Here is a 16219-nt window from a genome sequence, read left to right as displayed (position 1 = left end):
CGACACAGACCCCTATAAATATATGGGAGGGTAGCTGAAGATGGGACAGATGCATTGTTAGCTTTCAGCGTTCTTTTCGTACAGTGTCTTTTCTCCCGTTTGTTTTGTTGTGGCCGGTTTCGCGAGAGTCGCTGCCGGGAAGCGGATTTCCATTGTCTTTTTTCTTTTTCCATGAGAGTCCATGCCTCTCCGATCAGATCACTGATTCGAGAAAACAAATGAGAACTCATGCCTCGTTTTCACCCGCCGCCATTCTCTGCCGAAGGCAAAGCACGGTCCAACACAGTGTCGCAAGACATCCACTACACCGGAACTCCGGGCGGTACACGGCAGGCGTGTCTGTGCGTAACACAATTTTGCAAGTAGACGAACCGAAGGTCATTGATCCTCACACAAATCGTATATCTGTTTCGCCTCAAGTCAAATATTTCTACGGGGAGCGCAGTTTAGAGTGGACAGTCGCGAAAGCCGTGCACGAGGCGGCACCCGTCGGAGCTTGTATTTCCTAGCAGTGCGATTGTAAGCACCTTGTGAATTCGCATTCTACCGATTCTGCAAAAATACATCGATTAGACACCCAACTGCAGCGCAAAACCCAAAACTCATCATGGCTCTCCGCTGGAGAGCTACACAAGCGTTTCAGTGAGCAGATTCACCACACACGGCGCCCCGTCCATGCAAGCATCCCGTGAGGGCTCTCGAGCTAGATGATACGCGCTCGGGAAGAAACCGACCGTTACTTCGGAGTCACGCCAGGCCTCGAGTACACCGAAAAGATGCCTACGGCGTGTCGTCGAGCCGTCGCCTGCCTCAGCCTTCGATTCTTGACCGTTTGTTTCGACTGTATCTCTTCAGACCAGTTGTTTCTGCTTCCATGTCAAGTGTAAACAGACAATCGAGGGCTGTGGTTCCAGTACGCCCGTTCTCTCCTGCCTTTCCTGGACGTGGGAAAATAAAACTTGTTCTTGTATATTTCGTCAAAACGAGCGCAACATCCGTTCGTATTCTTTCTAGAGAGTTCCCGGTTCGTTCTTCCGTTGTTTCGCTGTCCAATAGGGTTAGCGACTACCCTTGGCAGGCAAGAGTTCCTGCTCATCTCGCCGTGCGAATGTCTCCCTCTTTGTCTCCCGAGAATCGTGGCCGTCCCATTGACGCATTCTCTGAAACGAGGTTTCTCTTTAGAGATGCGTGCGCACACGCTTGAGGGCTTCGACAAGATGACGGTAACAAGCACCCGTCAAATAGAGACGAACATACGGGTCTCCGTGTTTGACATCTGGGCGGCAACTGGGAGAGTGACGCACGCCTGAGTCCCATATACATATGCGTAGAGGGTGTATAAGTTAGTTCGCATATCCCTATTCGAAGTCACTATGGAGTTGTATAAACGTATTTGTAAGACATCGTCGTAGACACCTTAACGACAAAATGACAATCCATTGAGAAAACTCCCGAGACAGTCGGCGCCCGCGTCTCTTCTTCCGTTTTCTCGTTGCTCACACACACTGACAAAAAACTATGGAGCCCTTGGACGGCGGAACCTGTTTCGCAGCTTTGTCCGGTTTCTAAAAGGAGAGAGCGGCGCCTGCGTCTGCCGACAGACGGCTTCCTCTCTCTTGCTTTTCTCGGTTCCTGCACACTGTTGATCTCCTGTGTTGTCCCTGCTCGCTAGGGATCTAAAACAGTGAGATTTATCGTTTCCTCCGTGTCTCCGTTGCACGTGCTCCACCTGCTTTCCCCTTCGTTTTTCTCTGCATGCTCCTGGTGACCCCAGTCGTCGTTCCCAACCCTCGTCCCCACTGAGTTCCCCCCGGTCCACTCGTTCCACCCTGTTTCCCCACACGACCCCCCGCGCGTGTGTATCGGTGCGTTCTTCTCGCGGGCGACTTGAGTCCGTTCCGCGAGCGTTCTCCGCTTTTCCGTTCCTCAAACGTCATACGCCAGCATGCACCCAACCGGGTGCGCGTGGCCCCGCAGCCGAGACCGAATGTCCTTCAGGCTCTCTCCTTCCACTGCGCCTTGCGACCTCGCGCGTTTCCACATCGACACGGCTTTCGCGCGTTCCCATTCATTTTGTACCTGGAGAAGCCGCTCGACTTCTCCCAGGCGTCTTTTCTCCGGCTTTTCCCCGGAAACCCCCTGCGCGTTCGCTCCCCGCTCGGCCCCGTCGTTTGGCGGAGAGAGGCCGACTCCGTCTTCGTCTCTGTCATCGCGCCGTCTGTTCCTTCGCCTCCGCAACCCCCGACTCAGCGCCGCGCCGAGGTCTTCAACAAACAGAAGGAGGAGAGAAGGCGGCACGCGCTCCCATCCAGCGCGTCGGGCCAAACTCCGAACATAAGGCGTGCAGTGCCGGAAGTGCGACGAAGCCGACAAAGACGAGACCGGGGCGGAAGTTTCTGGCGAGGCTGGCCCTCGCGAAACCGGACGGCTACTCGCAGAGTCATCTGCACAAAGAGAAGAAGCCGCATTTTGGGGAACTGAAGACTCACAAGTGTTTTTCTGGGGCTGAGAATCAAGCGACGCATCGAAAGAAGCAGACGCATCGTTACTTTGACGCAGACGAGCAGAACGCCGACGCTGGCCGCTCAGCTCGCAGGAAGACGAGGAAGAGGACGAAGAAACAAAGGCAGAAGACGAAGAAGAGGAAGAAGAGGAAGAAGAGGGAGAGGGGACGAGCACGCGACAGCGACGGAGAGGGCGGCGACAAGCAATGGAATTGGAGGCCGCGATGTTGGATTCATCTTCCGCCGGTTTCGTTTCCTCTTGGGTCTCTTCCCGCTGGCCGGCGTTCTTCTCTTCCGCGGTGTTCTGTGCTTTTCTCTCGGAGTCCTTCTCCCCTTCCCGCTTCACTGTTGCTCGCGACTCGACGCCCGGCTCGACCTTCTCTTTCTCTCTCTCGCTCTTCTGTCTCGACAGCGCGGTGCGGCGCCAGAGCGCTGTATAGGCGTCAGGCGAGAGGCGCGGATTGAATTCGGTCTTCGCCAAGAGGGCTTGTCCTCGTTCCCAAATGGTGCGATTTTCTTGTCTCGCCCTCTCGCGCTCCATCGCCCTGTCCACTTCAGCCGTCTGTTCACCCTCTCCGCTTCCCGCCACGTCCTTCCGGTGACCCCCGTCTTCTTCTCTCTTCCTCTTTGCGCCTCGTCCCGCCAGCTCTTCTCCCTCCGTCTCCGACAGACAGAAGCCGGATCGCATGCGCGAGGGCGCGCCGCCGCCTTCTTTCAGGCTCCTCAGCTCTCCCGGCGGCGAGGCCAGGAGGTCTTCCGGTTCGTCTGTCTCTCCACAGAGCGGATCGGAGGCTCGCTGCGCGTTCTTCCTCCTCCTCCCCACGCGCTCTTCCCCGCCCCGTAGGTACACCGAGGCGACGCGCCACGCCCCCCTCTTGCCTCGCTGCTGCGGCGTCGGCTGCCTCTTCTTCAGGGAGGTTAGAAATCCCGACAGAATTGGAGACGCAAAAGACGGAAGCGGCGATACCGCCTCCTTGGGCTCGGAGACAGCCTCGAGCGGGGAAACCAGCGCGAGTTTTTCTCGCCGTTCTGCCTGACTGCCTTTGGTCCTTCTCTTCTTCCGTGGAAAGCCTGCCGCGAGTTCCGACGGACACCTGGCCGTGGAAGAGAGGCGAGGCGCGGGCGAAGCGAGTAACGCACCCATTCCGCCTGTCTCTTTCTTCCTCTCCTTCGCGGTCTCCGGAAACGCGGGGGACGCGAACGGCTTCAGCCCCCGCTTCCTCGGCAAGGAAAAGCCAGTGGCGCCTTTTCTGCCTCCAGGCAACCGCCGCGACGCAGTTGCCTTGACGCGAGGTTTCCCCGGCGCGACCGACTTCCGGTGAGGAGTCGAAAGCGAAGAGCCTGCGCGCCTGCTGGTGCGCCTTCCGGTTTCTTGGCCCCGGGTCGAGCTCTCCGACCGTCGCTTCCGCTCCAGCTCGCGCCCCTCCACGGGCTTCTTCCTCGCTCTTGCTCGGTTTGGCTCCGACGCACCCCCGCGACACTGGAGAGACGAGCTCAGCGCAATCTTCCGGCCTTTCCGACCGGCACGTGACGCTTTTTTGCGTCCAAGAAGCGCCTTCTCCACTGGAGATGCGCTCCGAGATTTCCTCGGGGTCTTCACTTCTCGCCCTTCAAGATGGCTCTGCGATGCTTCTGGTTTTCTCTTCATCGCCTCTGCTTCCTGTCCGCTTGTTACCGTCGCCAGTCTACACAGCAAAAGCACAACACGTCGAGGGACGAGGCATGCACAAAGAATTCAGGTTTCCAGCGTGTGCAGGTGAAAACCAATTGAAGACCAGTTGGAAGACAGTCATAGTCACTTTGGGAGTCCCCTGATGTTTTTGCTCGGAATACACGGATCGGAGTGACAGCCCGACACGTGGTGACTTCCCAGGAAGAACGGTAAGCAGCTGAGAGAGAGAGGATCGACGCTGTGAGAAGGCGGCACTCTTCAGACAAAAAAGTGGAACCCCGAAACTCGACAGAGACGCGAAACACGAGCCTGCGAGGCGATCGAAATGCCTACCGACAAAAACAGCAGAAATCCGCTTGCGCGTTTTGGCATCGGCTAAACCTTGACGCTTCCACCTGCGTCTCGCCTATTTTCCCACCTCGTGCATCGCCCCTTTTGGAGCCTTACTTGTCGCATGGACATGCGTTTTCCTTCTCTACGAGGCTAGCCTCTCCATCTTCCCTCTCCGATATTTCGAGTCCGACAAGTTCGAAGCCTTTTCCAGCGGAGAGGGAGGCGACGCCCGCGCCGCGATCCCGCCCGGAAGCTGTCCGCCCGTCGCGCCTGTGGCGGAAAGCGAACCTCGCGCTTCCTTCGAGAACCCGCTCGCCGCGCTTGACCCGTCCCCTGTCGCTCGAGTCCCTTCTCGCGCGGCGGCCCCGCAAGGCGCGCACAGGCGGCAGAGACACCCCAGTCCCAAAGCTGTCTCCTGGAGCCGGCCGAGACCCACCTCCGTGCTGCGGCGGCTTTTGCCCCGTCCCTTGCCCGCGCGCGCGCCCCGAGGCAGAACAGGAAGTCCGCCGAGCGACCGGTCGCGGGCTGGAAGAGAGGGCTGGGGCCGAGAAAGGAGGCGAGACAGGCGCGCGAGGTGAAGACCGCGCCGCTCCAGGACACCGAGAAAGAGAAGAGAGACGACGCACGGAGGCACGAGACGCGGCACCGGCCAGCGGCGGCTTTCCCCGCCGAGCGGCAGCGAGAGACGAGAGAGGACACGAGACGGGAAGGGAGACAACGTGTGCGTTGCGCGTTGTCCGAGAGACAAGAGCCCAAGAGAAGCGAGCAGACGAGGACGGAATTCCTCTCCACTGCATTATGCTTCTTTCCTCAGATGTGAAAGCGGACGAATCCTAGAGACCCCCTGGCGTTACACTCATCCTGTGCAAGTCGCGAGAATAAACCTGGGCGAAAGAGTCGAGAGACCCGGATCAAAGAGCTGCGCGAAGGTCGAGCGAGGACGGTCACGGGAACTCGCGCTCTCTCTTCCTCGCTACATACATATGCGATTTATACAAATATATATATACAGATAGATAGTTATACACGGAAATTTTGACGAGTGAGAGGCTAAAAGATTTGGATTTCAATCTCCTACACGTAGGAAAAAGCCTTTACGCGTCGGCATATGATTTCGTTTTTATATGCACATATATACATGTGTATGTATGCATATATATATATATATGCATAGATACGCCGATATATATGATAATATGTATATAAGAGGTAGATGGAGCATCCACAAGAATATTTCCGCCGTCTAAATATTTCCGATTTGAAGCGGGGGATCCCTGGGCGGAGAGCGTTTGCGTTTGGGGTTTCACTTAAGCGGATTTTCAGAAGCGCAGGAAACGAACAGAGTTCCTTGTTTTCGCGACTGTGCCTTCTCTCGTCGCGAGTGTCTCGGGGGTAGAAAAAATGCGGCGGCATTAAGCTACGCACGCTTCCGCGGGAAGGCGCGGTTAACCTCGAGAAAGCGAGAGAAGCGGGAACGGGGAAATTCCGAGAAAAAGAAAATCGCGGCACAGCTCTGTCTCTTCTCTCCCTCCGTCGTCCAGGCCACGCGCCGATCCCAGCAACTCAGAGAGGCAAAAAAATGGAAACGCAAAAAATTAGTCGGCCGAGACGTCGCTTTCCGGAATCAAAAACGAGCTACTGCAAATATCGTCTTCACATTTCCTGGGGCCGAACGCGCCCAAAGGCTCGTCCCTCGCCTCGCATCTTGGGCAGAAAAGCGAGAAGAAGCGTCTTTCACGTAGGCTTAGACCAGGAGCGCTAAAGCAAAACGCATCCGCAACTAGAGAGAAAAGCGTCGGCGAGAATAAGAGCGACACAAAGATGTAGGACTGAGAAAGCGCTCAGCGCCGTAGAAAAAACCAAAGAAAAAGGGTGACATAAGACGTCGGCTTATACTCGGAGGAACCCGTCCGTGCCTTGGTTGTCGTCCACCTCGGGGGTTGACAGAACGGCACACAGAATTTAGGCAAAAACGAGCAAGAGTAGAATTGCCTTTGTTCTCTAATAGAGATTGGGTTGTTTCTTGTCTGGGGTTGTGTTTTACCCACGGAGTTCAGGTTTCCTTTCCTCGAGTTTTGAAGAGAGAAACACGCGACCACAGGCAGGTCGGAGACTCATCTGCTCGCGGCGAAGATCGAGAGACAGGGGGGCTGCGACTGCCGCGGGCAATCGTTCTCTCTCCGTCTCTCCGTGGGCTGTTTTCAGTTGTCAATCCGCGAGTTTCGCGCCTCCCTTCTCACTCTCACTTCCCTTTAGAAGTTCGTCTTTTCCGTAAAAAAACGCCGACTCCCTCATTCCTTCGCGTTGGCCGTCCCCCCCCTCATATCGCCTTGGCCTGTCTCCCTGGTTTGCTGCTCCTTCACTCCTCTCTTTCTCTTTCTCTCTTTTTCTTTCTCTCTGTTTCTCTTTTTCTCTTTCTTTCTGTTTCGTCTTCAAACTGTGGACGAGCGTTGCGGCTTCCCACGTGAAGAAACACACGCAAGCACGAGCGCCGGACTCGCGTGCTGTTGAGAAACACGATTACGAGTTTCGTCGTGGATCGAGCACTCGGTCCATGGAGAAATGCGGTCTTCTTCCTCTCTGCATGCGGCTTTGTTCACCTTTCTTTTTCCAGTTTCTGGTCCTCTTCCTGCTTGTCTCCTTCGGATCTGAAGGTTCTCTTTCCAGCGGCCTCTGCGCGTCTCTCTCTCCCTCGCGTCCTTCTCCCTCGACGCCTTCCTCCCCTCCCTCTTCTTCCTCATCTGGGTGCGCCTCGAACCTCCCTGTGTTTCCCCCTTCTGGCTTTCCTTCTCCCCCCCATCCTTCTCTTTTCTCTCGCCCCACCGGTCGATGCACACCGCCGCCTTCCCCACTTGCTGATCCCCGCCTTCGCTCCTTCAGCCGGCAAGCCAAAAGGCCCCGAATGCGCTGCCTGCGTTCGGCCCTCTGCTCCGCGTTCGTCTCCCCTTCAGCCTCTGCTGCTCGTGGATCCTTTCCCTCCCGTCCTCCCACGAGCGCCTTGAATCCAGGTGTCTCCTCTGGAGCCGCCGCCCTGTCGGTCTGCCGCTTCTCCCTCTCCTTCGTCCGGCCCCCGCTTCCGGCTCTGTGTCGGTCCGCTCCTCGCAACCTGTCCGGGTTCGGCAAACTCCCCTCCGTTTCTCCTCTCCCCTCATCGCTGCGCCTCTGCCTCACCGCCTGTTCTCGCGCTTCGTCCTCTCCCTCGGCCGCCAGAATGCCGGAAGACGCGCAAAAGAGAGAAGAGTCGCAACAGCCCGCGACGGCGCAGGACCAGACTGCCGCTGGCGAGGCGGCGCCGTCGAAGAAGGCGCAGAAAAAGGCGGAAAAAGAAGCTGCGAAGGAAGCTGCCAAGGCAGCCAAGCGCGAAGCGCTCGGTGAGCAAGGACGGCGAAGGACTGCACAGGGAAACCTTGGCTCTCAGGCTCAGGGCGAGGAAACGCAGCGCGCTGGGGAAACACAGAGACACACTTTGAGGTGGGGGTTTTTGGCGAGAGAGAGAGAGAACCAACGAGGAAGAGACGCAAAGGGGGCGGACCTGTGTCTTCCGGTGTTCGAGCGCACGCCTGCGTCTTGTGTTTGTTCGTGCAGAGGCCGAGCAGCGGGCGGCACAGGCCGTGTTGAACAAGAAAGTCGAGGATTTGGAGCAAGATGTGTTTGGCTACCTACCTGTGATAGATTCGCGCATTCGCACCTCCCGCGTCTGGATCCCTGTCGAAGACCTCCACAACCACGTGGGAGAGACTGTGTGGATTCGAGGGCGCGTGCAAGAGTCTCGAGGAAAAGGTGGGTGCATGCGCTTTGCTTTCTCGGGTTCTTTTCTCGCCACAGCGTCTGTTGGACCGTGCGTTCCGAGGCTTCGCCAAGGCGATCTGTGTCTCTGTGTTGCGTCATCTCTTCCGCTCGCCTCCTCTGCTCTGCTCTTTCTTTTTTTCCCGTCGCCTCACGCGCCGCTCTCCTTTCTGATTCCGTTCCCCGATTTGTGTCTCGGATTCGTTTCTGGTCTTCCCGTTTTTCTCTGCGGCGGCGTCTGGCCCGTGGGGCGCTCTTGCCTCTTGGGCGTTCTGTCCTGCATGCGTGCGTCTTCGGGCCGTATGTTTTTCAGGGAGCGTGGCGTTTTTGATGCTGCGCGAGCGGCAGGCGACTGTCCAGGGGGTGCTCGACGCCAAGCGCGGAAACTCGAAAGACATGATCAAGTGGACAACGAGTCTTCCCCTCGAGTCGGTCGTCGACGTGCAGGGCGAAGTCGTCAAGCCTGAAGTGGAGATACAGTCCACGTCGCAGAAAGGAGTCGAGGTGCTCGTCAAGAAAATCTTCTGCGTCAGCAAAGCTGCCCAGGAACTCCCATTCCAACTGCGAGACGCCATGCGCCCCGAGGACGGCACTGAAGGAGTAAGCTGGAAGCGAACGCCCGTGGGAAAAAAGGGCGAGAATCCGAGAAAAAGGAGGCAAAAGGAGACACCAAGCCCACAGATCTCTTCAGGGACTCCAAAATGCATCGCAGGCAAATCATAGATATTCCAACCAACATATATATATATATACATATACATATATAACATATATATACATATACATATATATATAATATATATATATATATATATACATATATATATAATATATATATATAGGTGTATGCAAATCATTTGTCAGTGTGCATGGATCTATCTGCGTATGTATTTTCATGTGCCCGACGTATGGAAGGATTCACGCGCATGTGTGCAAAAGTAGGTAGGAATAGAGATGTGCTTGTGCCTTTGCTTGATTTGTGTCTTGATGAGGAGAGAAGGTCGCCGCATATCCGGTTTTTTCGAGGTTGTGTTTGCCAGGGCATTCGCGTGAACATGGACACGCGCCTGGACAACCGGATCTTGGATTTGCGAACGCCGGTGAACCAGGCGATCTTCCGCATTCAGTCCGAGACGATTCAGCTGTTCCGCGAATTCTTGCTCACGAACAAGTTCGTCGAGCTCCACTCGCCGAAACTTATCGGAGGGGCGAGCGAGGGCGGCGCCTCGTGCTTTACCTTGAAATACTTCAACCGCGACGCCTGCTTGGCGCAGTCCCCTCAGCTGTACAAGCAGATGGCCATGTGCGCAGACTTTGAGAGAGTGTTCGAAATTGGTGAGCGGACCCGGCGCCGAGAAAAAGACGCACTCACAGAGCGGCCTGTCGCCGGTAGTTTGAGCATCGTGTGATAGTTTCCCATAATTTTGGGAATTTTTCGATCTATTGTCGGCTTCTCGCGCGCGAGACCAGGGCAGCGGCGCAGCTGTACCTTGTCCCTAAACGCGGAAAGAAAGGACCGCCGGAACGAAAGGAGGGCGGGGATTCGACTTGTAGATTTTTAGTTGATTGCACGCGGATTTGAGTCCGTTTCTCGCGCCGTTTGTGCCAGGACCCGTCTTCCGCGCGGAGAACAGCAACACGCACCGGCACCTGTGCGAGTTCACGGGATTGGACCTCGAAATGACGTTCAAGGAACACTACTCGGAGGTTTTGGATGTCCTCGATGAACTCTTCAAATTCATCTTCAAAGGCCTCTCAGAACGGTGCAAAAAGGTCAGCAGCCTCTCAGCGTTTCTCTGTGTGTTCCCTGCCTCGAGGCGTCTCGGTGAGGCTCTTGGCCTCGGAGCTCTCGAGTTTCCTCGTCGAGCGCGCGAGAAAAAGAGGGTTCGCCCCTCCTTTCCCCCAGGGTTGCTGTGCCTCTGTGCATACGCCGCTGCCGCTCTTAACAGATCGATACATCTTCAGTTCTGCATATCTGAGGGCTGTATGTACTGAGAGAGTTCGAGGTCGTTATCTTTATTCTTCACGTTTTCCCCCTAGCTCGATCTACTTTTTCTTTGTGTTCTCACCTTTCCTCCCCCCGCTGTCTGCTGTCTTTTTTCCCTTATACATCCATAAACGTGTATTCACCTATGCGTGTGCGTAGCCACGTCTATCCACGCAAGGATATACTTGTAAATACCCGTCCGTGGACGCATCGATCAATACATTTCCACACCTATACCTACGTATGCATATATCTGTATATGTATATGTGAGGAAGGTGAACGCGTTTTCGAAAATGTTTTCCCGTTTTTTCTCTCTGCTGTTATCAGCCTCTTGTTTGTTCGACTTTGTGTTTCTGCGTCGCACAGGAAATTGATATTTTCCACCAACAGTATCCTGCGGAGCCGTTCACATGGATTGAGGAGACGCCGCGACTGTCCTTTTCGGAGGGGGTTCAAATGCTGCGTGAAGCGGGGTGCGCGAACATCCCCGATGACATCTCGGAGTTCGATTTGAGCACTGAACAAGAAAAAATGCTCGGAAGGCTCGTGAAGGAAAAGTACAAGACGGACTTTTACATGCTGCTCCAGTACCCACTGAAAGTTCGACCTTTCTACACAATGCCTGATCCCCACAACAAGGTAGGCCGACGGATCCCGCATCCGATTGTCGACCAGCGTTGCACTCCTATCCTCGTGCAATATATATATATATATATATATACATATATATATATATATGCAACTGTGTAAATATATATTTGTTTGCGGGTGTATGTACGCATATGTATATATATATATATATATATATCTGTGTCATTAGCATTGATTTTGCCTGTGAACTGGGGGTTGGCCATGTTCGCATTGCTCGGCAGTTTGCTGTTCGTAAACTGTTTCCCTGAGAAATGAAGCGTGTGCCAGTCACGCACGCCAAATGGACGATGCCGCTCTTTTCAGAGACGTCAAGACTCTTTGGCATGCAGCTACCTATGTGTATAGAGATGTCTAGCCATCTGTTTGTATCTAGGTTTTTGTCTCTATGTGTGTCTACGTGTGCATCTTTGTCGGGGTCTGTGTCTACCTCTTTATGCCCGTGTACTAAGCATCTGTGCCAACATAAATATGCGGTGGAATGCAGATGCCTGTGGGGGTATGTAGCGTTGTTTCTTTGGCGCTTCGTGTTCAGATGTTTTCGAACTCGTACGACTTCTTCATGAGGAACGAAGAAATCATCAGCGGCGCCCAGCGAGTGCACGACGCCGATCTCCTGACGCAGAGATGCCTGGAATGTGGAGTCCCGCCCAGCTCCATTCAGACCTACATTGACTCCTTCCGGCTCGGCACGGCACCCCACGGAGGCGCAGGCATTGGGCTCGAAAGAGTCGTTATGCTTTTCTTGGGTAAGAACAAAGGCAGAAGGCGCAGAGATATCGTGAACCTCTAGCTCTCCATGTGCACGCGCAATCGTTTCATCTATATGTATGTACATATTTGTGTGTATTCATCTTTAGATACATGGATATCTGTGTATATACGGCCACACCAAACTATGACTTCACCTGCACGACTGGAGAGGCAAACTCGCATGGAGGGGCTGTGCGGCGACAAGAAAGAGTTGCTTTGCTCTTTGGAGCAAGGGGTGGGGACACCGTGGGCATGTGGAGGGAAAGGAAACTTGCATGCAGATTGGCTTCTTCTCGGGTAAAGGACACTCAAATAGCACCAGGGGAGGGGCGGGCGGGAGTCTGTGGTTCGCGACAGTCACAGTCTCTGAAGGAGAGTGCCGAGAGAGTCGATATATCCGTGCGTGAATCTATATTCGTCGATGTCTCCATGTGGATCGAGACCTATTTGCCTACGCATTCGTTTGCTGCGGACCCACGATACGTTTTCGTTTTCCGTTCGCTTGTCTCTGCAGGAGCGAAAAACATTCGGCAGGTGTCTCTCTTCCCTCGCGACCCCAAACGCCTGACCCCTTGAAAACAGCTGGCTGGGGGACGCGCGAACGAGACGAAAAAAGAACGAGATAAACACGCCTTCAGCTGCATCCTTTCTGCAAACAGGGCCCGAAGCGTCTTTTCAACATCTACCGAAACGCCAGCAATATGCACCTACACCTGCATCGATATATATATACATATATATATATATATATACATATATATATATACATATATATACATATATATACATATATATATATATACATATATATACATACATACATCCGTGTGTAGCCGACGCTTGTAGCCTACTCCCTCACGCACGTACTGCTAAGGTGGGAGGGCATGGCGATGCATATTCATATATATATATATATATATATATGGATATATATATGGATATAGTGTCTATGTGCTTAGTCGCTGATATACGTGCATGCATATATAGATGTGAAAAAATGAAGGCACATACACAAATAAATATGCACGTGTGTATAGTTATGGTATACGGTTGTGGTTTGTGTGGCCGCTGACAAGTTTTTTTATGTCGAAAGTGGTATTTGAAGCGAGGTGGCGTGTGCCGCGTTCTGTTTCGCTTCCTCAAACTCACATGGTGACGGCGGCCTCTCCAAACATAACGAGATGGGAAACTGAAGAAGCGAGCGCGCAGGAACAGATGCTGTAACGTCACAGACGTGAGGAGTGCGTTCTTATCTAGGAAGGCGCACAGAACGATGGGTGTGAGGATTAGTGATAGCGACGTTACAGCGAAAGTCTGACGAAGCAGGGGTTCTGTGTAATGCCAGTTACGTCTTGTTCCCTATACGTGAGTACACACACGAATAAGCATTACACTGAATAGATCTCTTTTTACGAACGAGGAAAGCAGCGACGAGGAAAAACGCACCGAAACGAAGAACACTGACAGCCTCAGAAAGGCCTGTTTCGGCGGCTCAAACTGGGTAACTGAGAACGCAGATCCGAACGGCTCTTGCGATGTAGCCTTGGACGAAATCGTAGACAAGCAAAAAAGACAGAACACAGTAGCTGCCGTTCTGCTCCACACTTGATTGGAAGAGCGCCAGCTTCTGTTTCCACGGCCTGTACCTAAAGGCGCGTGTTCTCCCCACAGTCCTTGAATGAGAACGGCTGGGAAGCCGGTCAAGTCTTCTCCCCAGCGCGATGGAGAAAACCTGTCCTCCTTGCACATTATTCGTGGGCACCTTCACCTTTCTGTTTCTTCTTCCGTGCCAGTCTTTATCTCCCGGTATCTCCTCCTTCAGCCTTTCTCTCTCTTTGCGAAGTGCGTAGCAAGGAAGCGACACAGCTGGGCTCTGCGGCCTTGTTCGTGTCTTCCCCTCTGATGCTTCGCGACCAGGGCAAAACGCACTTGGAACAAGATCGTAAGGACACAAGATCGCTTGCTAGCTCCAGGTTTTCATGCTGCATGTTTCTATCCGAGAAAAAACACGTTCTCTTCGACAGATGGCCCAACAAGGCACCCCTGTCTCGCCCGGCTCTCTCGGCGGCGAATGGGCCGTCACAGGAGCGGAAGATCGGTCCACGGGCACCAGTTTTTTCGGGGGATACCGTTACGTGGAAACAATTCCCCTTCTTGTTGAAAAGGCCACGAGAAATCGACAGAATGCGGGTCTTCACTAGTCCACGCGCAGCCTTACCATATACATAGTAGTTTATGGTCCCCGGCTGGTTTAATGGCGCCGTCCGGGAATATTTGTCGACAAGCCCGAAGCTACACCACGCACATATCCACTCGACACGTGAAGCAAGATGTAGATCCAGAACCATGCGCCGATCTGGTCAGTTGTGTCTCACGTACTCGTACAAAGTGGCCGCACAGCGCGCGCGTTATCGGAAGCCTACACTCATATTTCTGCAAGGTTAAAACAGCTTAACGGCAGATTCAGTTGAACCGGAGCGCCGTGGCCGCTCCCGAAGAAGCCATCGAGAGGGGTCGTGCAGCGTGTGTGGAGTGCTGCATTTCTTTCGTTTAGAGGAAAAGACACAAATCGCGAGCATGCGAAAAAAGCTGGACTGTGCGAAAGACTCGAACTCGACACAAGCCCCGCGCGCAACGCACGTGAGGCAGCCTGAACGGCAGACTCGGCTGAAGTGTTCACCGAGAGCCTAGTGACACATCCTTTGCCGAGTTGCCTCTTTCGGATTTCGTGCTCAACTGGATTTCTGTGGAAGAGAGAGAGGCTCTGTGCGTCTATCCGGCTGTGTGCGATATATGCCTAGGTTCGGCGCGTGGGAGTCACCGCTACCGTGTCGCGGCAAGGCACAGCTTAATGAGACGCGCGCATAGACTGTCGCTTCGCTGCTCAGCTCTTCTCCCACGCAAACCTCATTATGGGCTACACTCCCTTTAGGTCGTACAAGACTCTCGCCGCAGCTGGCACCGTCGGGTCAACCGAAACAAACGTCCCCCGGCTGTTCACATTGGCGGAAATCTCTCGACGGCGACGCTCAGTATGCGAAACCAGCAGGAACACTCGGCACTTCCGGTCACACTTTTTGTGCGGCGGCGCTGGAAGAGTAGCTTGCCATGTGCTGTGAGGCATTCTCTGCATCTTTCGTGTAAGCGTGGAATCTTTGGGAAGCAAAAAGGGAGCGCGTGCGTCCCTGCTTCTGTGCGCGGCGCACCGAGTCTATACCGCTGTCCGAAACTTCTCGTTTTTGGAAGCCTTTTCTCACTACCTAAGCGCGCGCGAGACAGGCTCAGCGTCGTAGCGAAACGCCTCGAGGTTGTTTCGAAAAACGCGAGAATGGACCAGGCGCGCAGCGGCCACGCGTCTGTCGCTTGACGTGTGTCTGAGAAACGCGTTATTCCTTCCTGTTCGGACACTATCTCTCCAGGGAACAGACAGCGGTCTCTACACCGAACTCTATGACTGATTTGAGCTCTCGGGCACGTACGGTTGGAGATTTCGATTTTCCGAGGAAGGCGAAGACGTGTAAGAACGCTGCACGACACGCAAACTGCGAGAGAGGTAAAACAGAAAGCTGTCGTTTTGCCGAGCAAAAACGGTGGAGGCGCGCTATACCGGCGCATGCCGATCTCAGAGCCTCTCTCACGCGACGTTTTTCGATTTCCGTCGCAAAAAGCCCGAGCCGGCCTCGCGCCGATTTTTCTCGGGTTTTCCCTGGATTTCCTCTGGCGCTGTCTTTTAAGGCCTCTGTGAAACTCCGGCCTTTCCTTCCACCTTCGAGCCCCTGCTCACCGAGTGTCTCGCTTTTTCCTGCGGGTGTTTGGAGCTCTGAAATCTCTGTGCATCCACCGCAAATGCCTGTCTTTTTTGCGCGCGGAGTTTCAAACATCGAAACTGGCGAAACGACGCACGATTTGCACAGGTGTTTCGCTCCTTGTCTCAGACTTTCGATCTTCGCCGCAGCTTTGCATGTGTCCACCGCTTCGTCGCTATGTGTCCATGTGTCTAGAAAAGCCACGGAGACCGAAGGATCTGCCGCGTCTTTTCCACGCTAGGCATCGAGAGAAGAACGCGGAGGGGTATTAGAGCGAACGGCCGCGACCTTTACCGAGGGGGTCAGCATTTTCGACCGTTAGAAATCGACAGGAACAAACAACGCAGCGAGCTACACGGACTTTCACTCACGCGCTCTTTTGTCTCTTGTCTAAAACACCTCGCCAGCCTTCTTCTTCTCTCCGGGGAAAGCAACAAGACTCGCAAACTGGAACCGAACGCAACTCGCTCCAACCCTGGTTTCCCATTTTTCCGCCTCCTGTCTCTGCAGTTCTTCCCCGTTTTGACCCTCGGCCGCGACTCCCGTTTCCAGTTCTCCAACCGCGACTCGCGTGCTTTGCCTGCTGCTTGGCTTTCTCTGCGTGCAATTCTGCCAGGCCCTCGCGTGCAGCTTTTTGTGTCAGTTTCCAGCGTTCCGTTTTCTTTCCGTTCCCTTCCTCACTCGCTCTCGGCCGCTCCCTTGTGCCTTTCTCCCCATGGGCGCGCCGTT

At 54.3% G+C, this 16219-nt stretch overlaps 2 protein-coding genes across 2 annotated transcripts; one reads left to right on the top strand and one right to left on the bottom strand.

Annotated features, from left to right (window-relative positions):
* Positions 1–1926: 1926 nt before the first annotated feature.
* NCLIV_022410 (conserved hypothetical protein) lies at positions 1927–4152 on the bottom strand (the record flags this gene model as incomplete). Its single annotated transcript, XM_003882435.1, has 1 exon — positions 1927–4152. The coding sequence occupies one exon, from the start codon at positions 4150–4152 to the stop codon at positions 1927–1929; it is 2226 nt and encodes a 741-aa protein (XP_003882484.1).
* Positions 4153–7720: 3568 nt separating this feature from the next.
* On the top strand, positions 7721–12260 carry NCLIV_022400 (hypothetical protein; the record flags this gene model as incomplete). Its single annotated transcript, XM_003882434.1, has 8 exons — positions 7721–7880; positions 8095–8289; positions 8609–8895; positions 9336–9630; positions 9905–10068; positions 10650–10922; positions 11467–11680; positions 12199–12260. The coding sequence occupies 8 exons, from the start codon at positions 7721–7723 to the stop codon at positions 12258–12260; spliced, it is 1650 nt and encodes a 549-aa protein (XP_003882483.1).
* Between the last annotated feature and the right edge of the window lie 3959 nt (positions 12261–16219).

The sequence above is a fragment of the Neospora caninum genome, chromosome VIIa, assembly GCF_000208865.1.
Source record: "Neospora caninum Liverpool complete genome, chromosome VIIa".
Lineage (NCBI taxonomy): Eukaryota > Apicomplexa > Conoidasida > Eucoccidiorida > Sarcocystidae > Neospora > Neospora caninum.
This window is presented reverse-complemented; position numbering and strand designations above follow the sequence as displayed.